At 36.9% G+C, this 14,942-nt stretch overlaps 1 protein-coding gene across 13 annotated transcripts in view; it reads right to left on the reverse strand.

Annotated features, from left to right (window-relative positions):
* The window catches only part of RBFOX1 (RNA binding fox-1 homolog 1), a 1,162,992-nt gene that overhangs the window by 24,037 nt on the left and 1,124,013 nt on the right, over window positions 1–14,942 (reverse strand). For all 13 annotated transcript variants that reach the window (XM_059484829.1, XM_059484819.1, XM_059484826.1 and 10 more), the window contains one exon: window positions 6,871–6,935. In XM_059484829.1, coding sequence (XP_059340812.1) covers window positions 6,871–6,935 — 65 coding nt within the window. The remainder of the gene's footprint in view (window positions 1–6,870; window positions 6,936–14,942) is intronic.

The raw sequence follows: 14,942 nt of genomic DNA on the forward strand, positions 1-14,942 counted from the left end.
GAGCACGTTCTAATCTGCCTCTTTGCGGTCTATCAGGGCAATGATCTGAGAACTGAGCAGGGTGTAATTAGCCACTGACATGTCCAAAGGAGCTGTTATGGTCTATCCTGTCACAGGCAGTGACCCAATGGCCTGTAACAGTTTTGGTCTGCTGGAGCAGGAATCAATGTTTTACTAACTCCCCAACTCCGTATTAATCCACTCTGCTGGGTACAACACTGCGAAATTTTCAAGTCACACTTTCTTCCAATATCCTCTAATATCTTCTAATATCCTCCTCAAAAGTTTTTAGGAGCTAGTAATGAGACAATTCCTACTTTAAAAATGTTAACCAGTCCTTTCCCCTCCCTCCTTTTAGAGAAAAGGTATGAAAATCCATCTAATTAATATATTCATAACAACAGTATTTACTATGAGCTTCTACATTAGATAAGGAACTCCCAAGTTAAAAGTCAGGCTACATAAGCAGACATAGGCTGGAGAGATAAAGCAAGAGAAAATACTGAAACTAAAGATGTAAAATCAGAATAGGTGCACTGATTCTATTTTATTTATTTTGGAACTTGGTGAGCATTTAACAGTTCTCCCTATGTTCAAGAAGAACCTGGCAGCAAAAGTACTGAGCACCTTAAGCTTTGAGCACATCAGGAAGACAGGTATGGAAATCTGGGCTTTAGTCTACCTCTACATTCTCTCCCAGCTTTTTCTTCATGATTTCTAGCATGGATGTCACAGAAAAAGGCAAGTCTTTCCCTGTCCATGGGGATTCCTAAAATATCCCTTGATACTGCAGTGAGTGAGAATGGAGATTAAAAGTAAGAGAAGTAGAAGCAGGGTATGAATGAAACCAGCTCTGACATGACAAAAGTTTAATAATTGGTGTTTGCCATAATTCTGGGCAGTAGCACTAAGCTTTTTCACTACTGTATCCCCTCAGTTTTGAACTGGGTGAGGAGTTTTAGCAGTTTCCTGGATATTACATGAATAGTCAAACTACACACAGGTGAATCAAGACTTCAGAGCACCAGCAAACAGGTTAATTCCAACCAGAAGAGAAATGTATTCAAACATCAAAACAGCTTCCTAGAACTGGTAGAAGATTATGTTTTTAAGAAATATAATTGTTTAAAATGTTTTCCTATATGTGACTTACTGAGTCTCCCCCAAAAATGTCGTATCTGCAATATTTTAGAACGAGCCATGCTTCAATTATTGGAAAGTACCCTATGCAACATATTTTCATTTCAGGAAATTCCTGACAAAATGTACTACATCAAAGTCCCTGCTCATGGAATTTGAAACGCTTTGATGATTTTTTTGTCCCTATAACAGTTTCTTTATTCATATTCACCCACTTGTACTTTCTAACTCTTCACAGAAAGGTAGTGTTATGGTTACACTATGAGTCATATACTCCAGTCATCCCCAAAACTCTGAATGAACTGGGATGAAAATGGATTATGAAACACTGACATGACTCCAGTGATCCTCTAGTTTGCCAGAGATCACACAGGCATAAAGTTCTAACAGGTAGATGGCCAAACTCACTGCCTCTCTGTAACAGCCAAGCCAGTAATTTGATTTTTATTTGCAATAATAGATAGGGAATAAAGAACTTTTAAGTACCATACAGGATTGTCCAGGAAAAAAAAAAAAAAAAAACAACTAGACCAATAAAGCATCACCACATCAAACCTAAGCAGAAGAAGTGTTAAATATAATCTCTGTTGCTTTTAGAAAAGCTAAGCACAACCTCTGTAGCCAGTCATGGTGCTAACTAAACCTTTTCATTGTCAGAATTTGAATAACCTACATTATGGGCTGTACAATTCCTCCTTATGGATCACCCCTCAAACTTTCCATTTAAGATTCCACTGGGATAGCAAATTACACAAATGTTGGAAGGTTCCAGATGGAAGTTGAAAAGTTACCACTATATTCTAATTTTTTTTGATCTTTCAACCTGACTCCTTTAGAAACTGAAACTGTGTAGAGAAGCTCTTTGTCCTTAATCTAAGAAGGCACAAGCATGAAATGAATGAGGTACTAGATTTTAAAACATTTATGCTTCTGTAAAATTATTTAATGGAAAATTAAATTCTAGCTCAAGATGCTATTATATTTTATATGCAATCAAAACCTTAATTTTTAGTATATATCTCTAGTAATCTTAAACAAGAGAAAATAATTTGAATAAAAATATAGTGATTTTCATTGTTTAATCATAAAATAGAAGATTATATAGTCCACAACATAATAAAAACCCCCCTCAGCTATAGAAGGTCACAATTTATATTTAGTGGTTTTTTTACTCTTCATTCTAAATTTTCACTCTTTAATGAGCATGTTTACTATTAAATCAAATCAAATCTGTATCTATTCTATTTTAGGATAATCTGAGCACAAATATCAAGTCTTACTCTCACCTACTTGCCCAAAGAGAACTGGAAAATATATTAAAGTATTTTTGTAGACACTACTGCTTTAAAAAAAAAAAATGAATGCTTCACATAGACATGTTAAAAATGTAAACTATTTAGAATATCAGGATTTTATCAGGAGTAAGATTTAAGATCTGGAAGATACCTAACTTCCATATGACAAAACCTTCTCTCTCAAATTTCACAAAACCCTAGGTATAACCACAGAACATATAACACAAACTGATAGTGGGAGAAAAAAAACAATAAAACAAAACATATATTTTACTAGAAAGTGTTACGTGCAAAATATTTTGGAATATGCCTTATTTTATTAAAAAAAAAAAAAAAAGCTTCCAGTGATGAGGGAATTAATCCAGACAACAAAGAGGTCAGTGGGAATGTCCCCATAGTCTGGAGTGAGGTTGAAATTGGGTGTTTCAGAAGGGGATGGTGCTCAGAGCACCTCTGTGCGTGAGTGCGAGTGTGTGTGATGGATGGGAACGTGTGTGTATATATGGATACAGCACATCCATGTATAAACACACCTGGCCCTGCTTGGGGACAGCAAGCAGCACAGGCTGGGGCTCTGCCTCTCAGCCAGGGCTGCTCCCTCCTGCCAGGGCTCTGCTCCCTGCACTCCCAGACACGTTTTGCACAAACACCGCTGCCAACGTTCGTACGCGCCAAAAAAGGAACATTGCCCTTACTCCCATCGAAGGTGCAAGAATCAAATCATAAAACACAAAACCAATAGCCAATCAATGTGAATAAATCTGCCCATAGGCTTAATTCAAGCAAGCCATTCACTGAGCTATGTGATGGATCTGTCAAATCCAGTACAGCATTACAGACATACCAGCAACACCAAGTGAACATGCAATGACAAAATGACAATACGCCCCACTGCCATGCTCCGACTCCTTCTACCTCAGGAATACAAAACTGAAAGACCTTGCTAGTTTCTCTTACTTCAGACTTGGACAGCAATCTAACAACTTATTTAAATTAATTTTTTTAATATTCCATGAAAGATGAGTAAGAGCTGTACAAACGTTTTATTGACATCTGATTTAGTGTCTTTTGCACATCCTTACAATTATATTTTTTCCAAATATGCTCAGTTTAGAGAGTTTGCCAGGCAAGTTCCGACTGATGAAGAATGTATTTAGACAAATAGGTTCCCTTTTAGAACTTATACTAATTGGAAAACTTATCAGAAATATTTTAAGTCTTGGCAAGTTAAACATAAATTTTTTGGATCCACTTCTGCAAAGACCTTCAAAACTGTGCATGCAATTTAATATATGATAGATCACACAATATAGGAATTGAAATCAGAATTTGTATCCAGTGATTCTATTGCTTCATAAATAAAACATAATGTACCTGTTTCTTTGTTGTTTTTGTTTTGTGATCCTAAAAAGTGACTGGAGAGATCTGCCAGGCCTATCGCTGTTGTGAAATTGGGTTTAGGAGTACATGATCTGTCTTGACAAATACTTTGGGGTTTGCATTGATTGGTTTAATGGTATTTCCTTGCCACCTGATTCTCCCCTGTATATCTGTTCCTTGCCTATTTCCAGCAACATTTCCAACTGTGACAAGCAAGGATACCATTGCATTTCCTCAAACAGAGCCCTCTCACACTGGTCATTATCAATTGACTTGGTCTATCGATTCTGCAGTCCCAAATCTTTCTGTTAACCTTTATTTTTAATTTACCAAAACATGTCTCCACTCTAAAGATTTCCTCTTTCCATCTCCTGAATTAAGAAGCTTTTCAAATATGGAACACTGCAATTTATAATGGATATGAGTGGTGAACAAGAAAAATAAAGCTTTCCTTATTTTTAAAATTAGTATGAAGTAGTATTTCCATTATTTGTCACTGCTTCAGTGGTACTCAATTTCTTTGGGCATCATTTTTTATACAAGCAGTAAGTGCAGTTCATGTGTCATTAAATTAATAGGGGCTCATATGAACACTAAATAAGTGTATAAGGAGATGTGGAATCTTCAGTGTTGTGAGAGGAGAGCAGATGATAATTACAGTAAGAAGAGCAGATACAAGCAATGGTACTGAAGTATGCTTCAGCACCTTCAACATTAATAATTTAACAAAAGTAGCTAAATTAAGTTAATTTTAAAATGAGCAAAAAGTTAATCCAATTAAACAAACTGTAGTTGTGAATAATCAGAGCTATCCAGGTTTGCACATAGTTTCCCACATGCAAAGAAATGTTTGAGCAGATTATTTGTTTGGTTCTTGATGCTAGTTTGGGAATTCTCTCATAAAGAAATTCAGTTATGAGATTTGTAATTAAGACAAGAAACCATAATCATTTGGGGGAAGCAGATCGAAGATGAGGGTTAACCGCATTTAAAAAGAAAAATAAATTCAAAAAATCCAAAAGATATAAAATTCATTTAAGATATCTAAAATTATACAAGCAAAGACAGGTTATTGCAATTCTAATTATACACAAAGTGTATCTGAAAATTAGACAATTTTTTTCAAAAAAATAATTAAGGATTGTAGCAACTGCATTACTACTGAAGCCTTCTCCAGCTTTCTTTACAGCATTTAAGAGCACTATCTTCCTGAACAAATCCTTTACCTTTCTGGCAGCATAACTCTTTGTGATGTTGACTCTGCACATAGCAGAACATGTGACCAACTGATATTTTACCTTTCAGCCTTTCATCTGCTTTATGAGAAGGTAACATCAATTCATAATTAAAGCATTTAAAATTCAGCTTGATATTGTTCAGTTTCTCTGTGTAATGCATAGGTTTAATTAATAGAAATAAACAGCCTATTCAATGATCCAGGGACACCTGAGAGATAGCTGGCAAAACCTGGCTCACCACAGGAGGTTATTTAGAATTTTGTCCTTTGTGTTTAGTCAGTTTTTAGAAGCAGGAGTTGTTTTGCATTACAGAAAAGCTCACATAAAAACCCTAGACCTGCAACATGCTAACAAACCTTTGTGGAAATGAAATGAAACTACTGAGGAGCATTTCACCTGTGCAGGTTCCGCTAAGTAGAAATAGAACATTGCCAACAAAGTGCACACAGCACAGATCTAGTTGGTATCACTGACCCAAAATCAATAAAAAGTAGCTTGCTTACCTGTCTGACACAGCATGCCTCAGCCATACATGCAAATTACTTTATTCACATAACTTTAAAAAAATATATCTTCATTACCCAGAATAAGCACTTGAAAGGCAAATATGCATGCATAGCATTGTAACATTCATACCATGGGACTTGGTTCTAAAAATACAGAATCCATGAACAGCGCTTCAATCGAAGAAATTGTGCACTAGAATTTCTTAATCTCTTGATTTCTTTAAGAAACAGAAGCATTTGTAACACTATCTAATTTAGCATTTAAAGAATTTTTTCAAAATGTATATAAGGCTTGAGAAATTGTTTCCATGATTCCAAGTGAAAATTTTCTTGTATCAGGTATTGAGAAGTGTGACCTTACTTCTCACTGCCATCATGAAGCAAATTATCTGTGTGTCTCTGGCACCAAATACACCCTCCCTTTACAAGGGAACACTCCTCTAGAACTTGAAAAATATTAAAGGTAGAATAGATTTTAAGGCTCCAGTTTATGAGGAAAATGTAGGAATATCCTCCTTCTCATTACAAAATCATTTCCACACATGGCAAAGACTTAATTTTATGCAATTTTATAAAATCATCTATCTACTGAAGTCAACAGCAATTTACGAATTGACTTCTAAGAGATTCCAACATCCATCTTCCAAGAAGACACGCTAATACATGTGACATTACTGTTAGTTATAAAAGTTAAGTCTTTGAATGTGCAGATTTTAATAATCATCCATCCCTGATATTGTTTCCACCAAATGTGGCTTACATTTTGAGGATGAAAATATAGAGCAAAAGAAAAATTTTTTTCTTTTTTTTTTTTCAAGTCTTGAAAAAAAATCAAATGCCTGGGAAAAAAGCAAATGGAAAAAATTTCTATTTTTCACTGGATAGTTCAAGCTTAGACACAGTTCATTCTCAATTTCCACTGACAAAAACAATGTCAATGACAATTGAGGGCACTCAATAGGTTCAAGGCTCTAAATCAACTGAAATAATACTCCTAAGACAAATAATGATCCTTTGTAGCAGACCATCATGAATCTGTACATTTATTTATCTGCATTGTACAAGGGTCACAGACGTTAACTGGATGATCTACAGCTTGGGAATGTGCACATCTCATGCCTGATTCTCAATTAAAGGCCTAAAGTCTCTCAATTTATGGCTATTCATGGATTATAATAAAACAGCCTGCTTTAGAGATCACAATTATCTGCAGAGCAACAAGACAGTTATGAGACTTGAACAAGGCAAATTTATAGAATCAACTTCAACTTCCACTGGTCCGATATTAGTGAGCAGGAAAGGAGCTCTTACCTGTCACTGTAGGCAGCTGCAGTGGCAGTGGCAGGCTGGGCATACCGGTAGGCAGCATAACCACCCTGAAACACAAACTCACGCTCTAACTGCATTGCCATGGCACCTTCCAGCACATTTTGCAACATTTGACAACGATTGAAAGAGTACAGTCATGCTGCAGTTTGGTTAAATGCATAGGGAATACCGCAGTGAAATGGTAAGGAAAATTTTTTGGGCGAATCGTGAAGCAAAATGGAGCACCACAAAATTTTTTTAAGTTTTGTCCCAGAGATCAGGAGAAAGCAATGAACTCTATTGATCAGTGTGAACTTTTTTATAGGACGTTACTGGATTCTTCTCCAAGTTTTTAAGCAGCAATTTTTCGTATGAACAAAGTGTATGTATATTCACAAAGCTGTGCTAAACTTAAAAGACAAACTCAGCTAATAATCAATTCTTTTTTTGTACAAAATATGATTTATCATGCCTGGTTGATTAAACCTATGAATTTGTGCACTCAATTAACACTTAATGTTACATAGGTTTCCAATTTAAACATAAAATTATAATGAAGAAGCAAAATTCTCTTCCATGAATTAACATTCAGTTGTATGTAACAGTAATTCCAGCTGTTCAATTAAGCAAACAGGACAAACAAACACACATTGGAAAGGAATTGAGTGCAGCGATGCATTGATTATCAAACTGTGAAAACAGCAGAGCTTCCTGTTCAATGGACCACGGTGTTATATCAACCATTTCCAAATGATCTCAGCATGCCAATTAACAGCCCCAGCCCAGCCCTGCTGATAACACAAACACGATTTACGTCCCAATTAGAATTCTCCCCCCAGCACCTTCTGGGACAGGGGCTGCTGTGGTGCCTGACCCACCCAACCCTTCCCTAACAAAGAGCTGAATAAGACAGGATCAGCTCACTCAGCTTTGAATAAAATTCACTCCTTTGCTGAAGTGTTTGCCTTAATGAATTGGTTCTTTTCAATTTTTCTTTTTTTTTTGGAAGGCTGCATTCACCCCAGATATTGTGCTGAAGCAGGAAGAATAGGCCACGATGTGCCAGCCTTCACTGTAACAGTAGAACAATTTTACTGCAGTAACTTTTGTGGGTCTTCTGGTTTGATTTTGCAAATAAAAATTTGCTCTTTTCAGCAAAGCAATCTGAACTACTTTTACAAGCTATTTCCCCTTCTACCACTTTGCTTGGCAGAATGGCTTTCATCCCTAACCCATGTAAACCTTTGTGGGTTTGAAGATTTCAAGCAGGCTGGGTTTGGAAATCAATTGTTCAGCTGACAATGCCACATCACCCTAAGAATAAACAAAAGTTTTACATACACTGACAGCTCATTAGAAGCTCCAGGCTTTGAATTGTCAGCTTATTTGAAGATTAATCTTTCTGATTTTTTTCAAGTGCTCACACAGACAAGAGGACATGTCCCCTCCCTGCTCCTGGCCAGCTCCAATGGTGTCACACAGGCCCTGGGATCAGGCAAGAATGAGCATCTCCTAAACGCCCTCATGCTCTCCTGTGCTCCTCTGTGCACACACAGAGACAAAAACACCTTCTCAATTCAGATAATTTCATTTTTATAACCCAGCAGAAGGCTATCACTGTCAAAAATGTACAACAGGCCCAACTGCTGCAGGTATGTACACACAGGCCTTTGGCTATCAAATAATGTCACTAGTTACAAACTGAGCCTGAGAGAAATTCAAACTGCACACTTGGGCCGGCCTCTGTCAAAGTGAGACAGGTGAGAGATGTTACAAATTTACCTGTTCTCCCCTCCTGGTTTCTGAGGCCTAACATTGGGATGGCCTGCCCAGGGAGGCGGTGGGGTCACCATCGCTGGATGTGTTTAAAAAAGGCCTGGAAGTGGCACTGGGTGCCAGGGTTTAGTTGGGGTGTTGGGGCTGGGTTGGATTCAATCTTGAAGGTCTCTTCCAACTCAGTGATTCTGTGGAACATGACACCTCTCCCAACCCCTTTTTTTTCCTCTTTTTTTTCCCTGAGTGCTGATATGATGAAGATACTGAACTTGATTTCATTATCCAGTCTGGACTTGGGTAGCATATCTGAAGTCTGACATGGTTCTGTTCACCAGGGTGTCCAACTCTTTGTCCTGCTGTCCACTCCTAAAACCCCTGATTCAAAAGTGAGAGCCAGCTCCACACACACCAGCCCCTACCACAGCATGGAACTGAGACCAGGCCACCATGAGCAATTCAGAATAGGAGAAAAATGAAACAAGGCATTCCTACAGCAGTTGCTCTGAAATCTGCTGGGCTCTGTGAGGACTGGTTTCCTTTCCTGCATTTAACTTATCACCAAAATTTGGTCACTGTGTGATCAGAGACCCTGTCTTGCTCCCTAAACACAAGAACTACATTCCTTTTATGCTTACATTTTGATTTGCTTTCAAAGAATTTCTGCTGAACAATGAAGCTCGACTCTGAACTTTATTAAGATGTTTTGGATTCAGCAATCAGTCTGACATTTATGGGAGCCCTGGCAAGAATGAGTATAAAGCAATACAAACAAAATGAGATTTAAGGCATTGAATTTGCCTGCATTCTCTGGAGAACTAAAAAAGCAGGATGTATTTGGGTATCAGGGAAAACCAAATTCCCTACCATCCCATGTCATGAATTTATAATTTTAAAATAAACTACCATAAATTACACATTAAGATATGCTTAAGTAAATTATTTTTATGGGGCTTGTGTTCTGCAGTTTTGGTGTTGTACCAAGTTGTCTCATTGTTTTACTTCAATTATTTCAGGTGATTTTTGATTACTGCAGGAAGAAAATACTTGGAGGTACACTGTCGCCTGGAAATTGGGGTGGGATTCCAGTTCAGACCCCTGAACTCACCTTCTCCAACAAGATCTATTTCACAATTATTTGCTAATTTTGAACTTGGCTGATACTTTAGGTGGAGAATACACCAGTAATCTTCACTACATCTCTGGAGTAATGTTATATAATTATCCTCATGCCTTAGACTATATTGCAAAATAAAATACTCAGAACAAAACTATGCAATAATTACATTTTTAAAATTAACAATTTTCAGTTCCTAAGTATTAGAAATGTTTTTAGAATTCTTTTTTTCTTCTTATATTTATATTCAGGCAGAAAGTACCTGACTTTGGATTATTATTGTGAAAATAATAAATTCAGACACCATAATGAAAAAATGTTTACTGCCTTATCTGTTCCCCCATATTTGCTTCTTGCAGAATAATGATAAAACAGTGTTACAGCAGCTTAAGTAGTTTTAAAAATTAACAATGCTATCACTATCTATGATTTTGTGACTGAATCTGGAAAATAAAATGCAGCTGGTGGACTATTTTTGCCATTTGCTCACACAGAATCCATTTTCTCACCTATTTCTTTGAGTATCACTATGATTTGACATGAGCCTACATCCAGCATGGTGAGGTTTTCCATCAGTGGAAAGTTACCCCATAGCTGTGGTAACTTATTGCCACACACAGGCTCCTGCAACACTCCTCCATAAAGAAACAGAAATTGAATGATTTCAATGAAAAAGGAAGGATGTAAGGAAGGAATTAAGGCAAATCTCCCAGAGGAATCAATTAGAATTTCCCTCTCAATGTTTTCTACATCTCTGGCTCAGGCAAACAGAAAAAGAGCAGTGAGAGCTGTCAGAGGTCAATTGGTGATTTTTATAGGGAAATCTTAATCAATTTTAGAAGGAAATCACACACATGTTGAATGAGATATGATAAAATGGAAATTAATAGAAAATTAAATACAACGGAATTTTTAAATGAAGTGTGTGTATCTGCAGTAAGGCTCATTTCCACAAAAGCTTACCCAGACAGAATCTAGACACTACAAAACCATATATACATGTGTGCACCTCCTCAAAAAATAGCCTTATCACATTTTTCTCATGCTCTCAGATATAATGAACCACAAAGTGACTCTAAATGATGAATATTTTTCCTATTATCTACATATTTAATATTTCATATGAATTTTGAGAGTTAATTTTCCTCAATTTATACTTCCTATACTTCCTTTCACTCAAGGATCTCTCAGAGTATTTTGTGAACATAAATTAATCAAGGTTCCAAACCTTCTCTAGTATTGAGAATTAGACCTGCCTTATTAACTACAAATAGAAGAATGGTATTAAAAATTATGTGAATTAAACTCAGAGCTGCAGAATATAGAAAGTGTCAGTTCATTTTCCTCCACTCACATGCTATTGAGATTTAAACAGTGCTTGTTGTGCCCACTGAGTATAACTTTGACTGAAAGAATTAAAAATAAATAAACAATCCACCTCCAATTTGTGCTGGCTCAAACTGTGGACCTGACCTGTATGCAAGGTTTTGGTTATTTCTATATATTTGTGTTCCCAGAGGCAGCTGCTGCCTCAGAAAAATCTCTTGGTAAAATATCCAGGCACCACCTGCACTAATCCCAGCCAAATAAATCACCAGCATTGCTCTGGTACCTTTGTGAATGTGCTTTTAACTTCACAAATAAAGATGAGATCAAAAGACATTTCATCCCTACCTAGCCAAACTTTTAAAAAGCCATCATGGAGTGTTCCAGCACACAGAGCAGTGCAAAGAACAACCCACTCCTCCCTGGGGACCCTTTTGCCCCTGGCAAACTAATTTCTCCTCTTTCTCGGCTTCTGTGAGTCACAGGGAATGGAATGGCACATCCTTCCACGGGCAAACACAAAAAATCCTTGGTTCTTAAAAGCAAACTTCAGGGCTATCAGCAAATCCTTGTTTTTCACCCCAGAACAGTGCCCTTCAGGGGACCAGGTGGCTTCCAGGGACTCCACCTGGGGTCAGGGGAATGCTGCTTGGATAATTACTTCTGCTTTTCCCTTGGGAAACAAATAAATCTTCCATCCCAGCTGCATCCTGGCTTTGAGCTAAAGGTGATGGTAACAGCTATTAGGAAATAGTCTCATTCCATACCCGTGACCATAAAAATCTGCCTTAATCTTGCCCAGCAGCTCAAAAAATATTAAAAAATTAAAACCTATGCATGTATATTTTCCCATGGATTCTCTCCAGCTGCAGTATCACAGGTGCAGAATCCTGGGAAGTTTAGAAAACCTTGGTGTGAGCAGTGAGACTGACCAATGGCCATGGTTAAACCATTACTGGGGGTTTCTGGAGCTGATGGTGACAGGGTGTGGAAAATTCTCATTTTCTGAGCCTTCCCACATTTTAGGCATGGATTGATGACTGACATATTCTGAAAACATTCTTTATGACAATGGTAATAAAAAAAAGGGAACGGATTTAAGATAAAGCAGAGCTATTATTCTAACTGCCTGTTTCTGAGACTGTTACTATTTTTTGCTTCATTTTGTGGAGTGTATTTTCTTATTTTCACAGGTGTCAATCTTCATCTAAGAACTTCTATATTTGCTGGCAGGCAACTTTAATTCTCTTTTAATGACTTTTTCTCTTAGTGAATCAATACTTAATTTTAAAAGGTCTTCCTTACTTCCTAATAATCTCCTTTATTTTTCCTACTCAAAGGCACATTTAAAAGGGAATTCAATAGCTCAGCTATTTCAGAAGGCTTATTACATTCCATATAGAATTAAATATAGAATATATTATATTACATCTAGAATCATAGCTGTTGATTTTTCACTTTAGACTGTACTTCCCACCTATTTTTATATTCCTAATATTTTCTATTCCACTGGTTAGTATTGAGCAGCTCTGGATATTTGCTGTTCTTGGTTCAGCCTGCAGTTTTTGACCAACCAATGTTTTCATGTCTCCCCTCCCTCCCTTGCCCTAAATCTGTGGTTTCTCTCACCAGAGGCTCTGTTGATCCCAAGTTCTGCACAGAATAGCAGAGTCCATCAATTGCTGCTCAGTGTGATCAGAGCAGGATGAAACCCACTCTGATGTACCCATTAATGCATATTTTTGATCTGGCTTTTCACTATTGTGTGCCTCTTGTTTTGCTTTCTGTGGTATTTCTAAGGCTCCTTTCCCTCCAATCTACCATTAAACCCTATATTGTTTAAATGTTTTTTTATCCTTTTTTCACAGAGCGTTTGTCATTTCACAAAGCTTCAGCTTTGCACTTAAAATGAAAAGCTGAGTGGAGCTATGTCATAAACAATTGGGATTTAATAAATAACTTGGTCTGCTGCATACTGCTGCACTAAGAACTAATACACTGTGAATTTTAAGGTTTCATTTGATTTATGCCATTTCTTTCTATCTCTCTCTCCCTCCCCTGCAAATGCTTTTTATGCAAGAAGGCACAAATGTGAAGAAAAATTATTTATAAAATAAAAAAGATTTGTATATTAAAAAGAAACTAAATTTCCAGAAGAGTGTTTTAATTCTGTCATCTCCTATAAAGATAAACACTCTGTTGCATTACCAGAACTAAGATATGCAATCAGAAATGCAAGGCTGCAGCTGAGTGAAAACCAGTGTGGTTATTCCTTTTCCTAAAGCACACAACTACTGCAGGCAACAAAACTGTGGCTATACTAGAAATCAGTAATTTATTCAGCATCTTTCTCATTGAAACCACCCTCCATTTGGAAACAAAACATGGAGGTCTGTGACAGGTGTGAGGCCACTAAAAATAATATTGTCAGTCACCAATGAGGTATTCCTGGCTTTCAGCAGCAGTGGGCTCCAAATCAACAAACTGTTCGAGGAACATTTAGTTCCTACCTATTCTCTCACCCTGAGCCCTCCTAAGAAGGATATCTTGTGGCCCTGCAGATTTCTGGGCTGGTACACTGAGCAAAATGGATGTCAAACACTTGATGGTTTGAAGGAATGTGAAAATTGGAAACCACAACCGAAGAAATTCCACAGTGCAAAGTGTGTCCAATACAGCTCAAAAATTGGGCAGCAGCGTGGTTGAGTGAGATCAGAGCCACTTACTTGGCTTCAGCAAACTTCAGCCAGGGGGCGATTCTTGTGTTGTAAACAATATTTTACTGATAACAACACTGACTACATAAGTACATAGGGAAAGGACTTTAACCCTCACTGATTTATTTTAAATATGTTTTTAAATTGCACAAATTATTTTCAGATAAGGATCAGCCTTTCCACTTCTGTCAGAAAAACAAAACCTAGTTCATCCATAAATTCAAATTGTTTTCCTTCTCTATATAAAACTTACTGACAAAAATCTGTTCCGTTGGGAATAGTTCTAGAAGATTGCTGATAATGAACACAAGGGATGTTTCCTAGCATTGCCTATTTAATTTTTAATATTGATACAAATTGCAACTCATCTGTCTCATTTTATCTCAACTGAAAAAGTACCAAGTAGGTTACCAAAAGTTATCTGGTAAAAAAAAAGATGATACCTGTAACTTAGAATCAGACTGCCTTATTAAAATAATAACAAAAGTAAATATTGCTTATTGTCAGTGAAATATTTTACATCTACATATCAGGTATAAGAATTTTGGAAGAGTGAAATTTGGCCTCAACCCCCTGAAACCTCCTGCATACTCAGACGTATGGAGACTCTTTGCACACATTCAAGATAAAAAAGTTGCCAAGAAAAAACAATGTATGAAAACTTGAAAAAATAGCAAAAATCCCACCAAACATATTATTTAAGATGAAATAGGTGAACAATTAGATGCATAGATAATGATGGATCCAGGACTATGAATCTTTCCTAATAAATTATCCACTTGCATTGGGAGCAGTCTCTACCCATTTCCTTTAAACTGAAATGAGTGGAATCTAAAAGTGCAATTTTTGGCAGTCTACTCCGATTAAAGATAATACATTGCCATATCCTAAACTTACACGCCATTAAGCTCTACTATCACCATGGCACCTACATATGCCCAGTGTTGGCTGGATTTGGGAAACCTGATCTCTCCATGAAGTACTTTCATACATCAAGTATTAATAATAATCAGCTTGCCTTGATTTATTTTAAGAGCTTTTGGGGATTTGCAAAAGAATGTTTGTGCTTTGCTTTCTTTTTACTTTGAACTTCAATTACAAAGGGAGACGCCCCTACACACACACACACATTTTTCACATCT

This window comes from Ammospiza nelsoni, chromosome 17 (assembly GCF_027579445.1).
Source record: "Ammospiza nelsoni isolate bAmmNel1 chromosome 17, bAmmNel1.pri, whole genome shotgun sequence".
Taxonomy (NCBI): Eukaryota; Metazoa; Chordata; class Aves; order Passeriformes; family Passerellidae; genus Ammospiza; species Ammospiza nelsoni.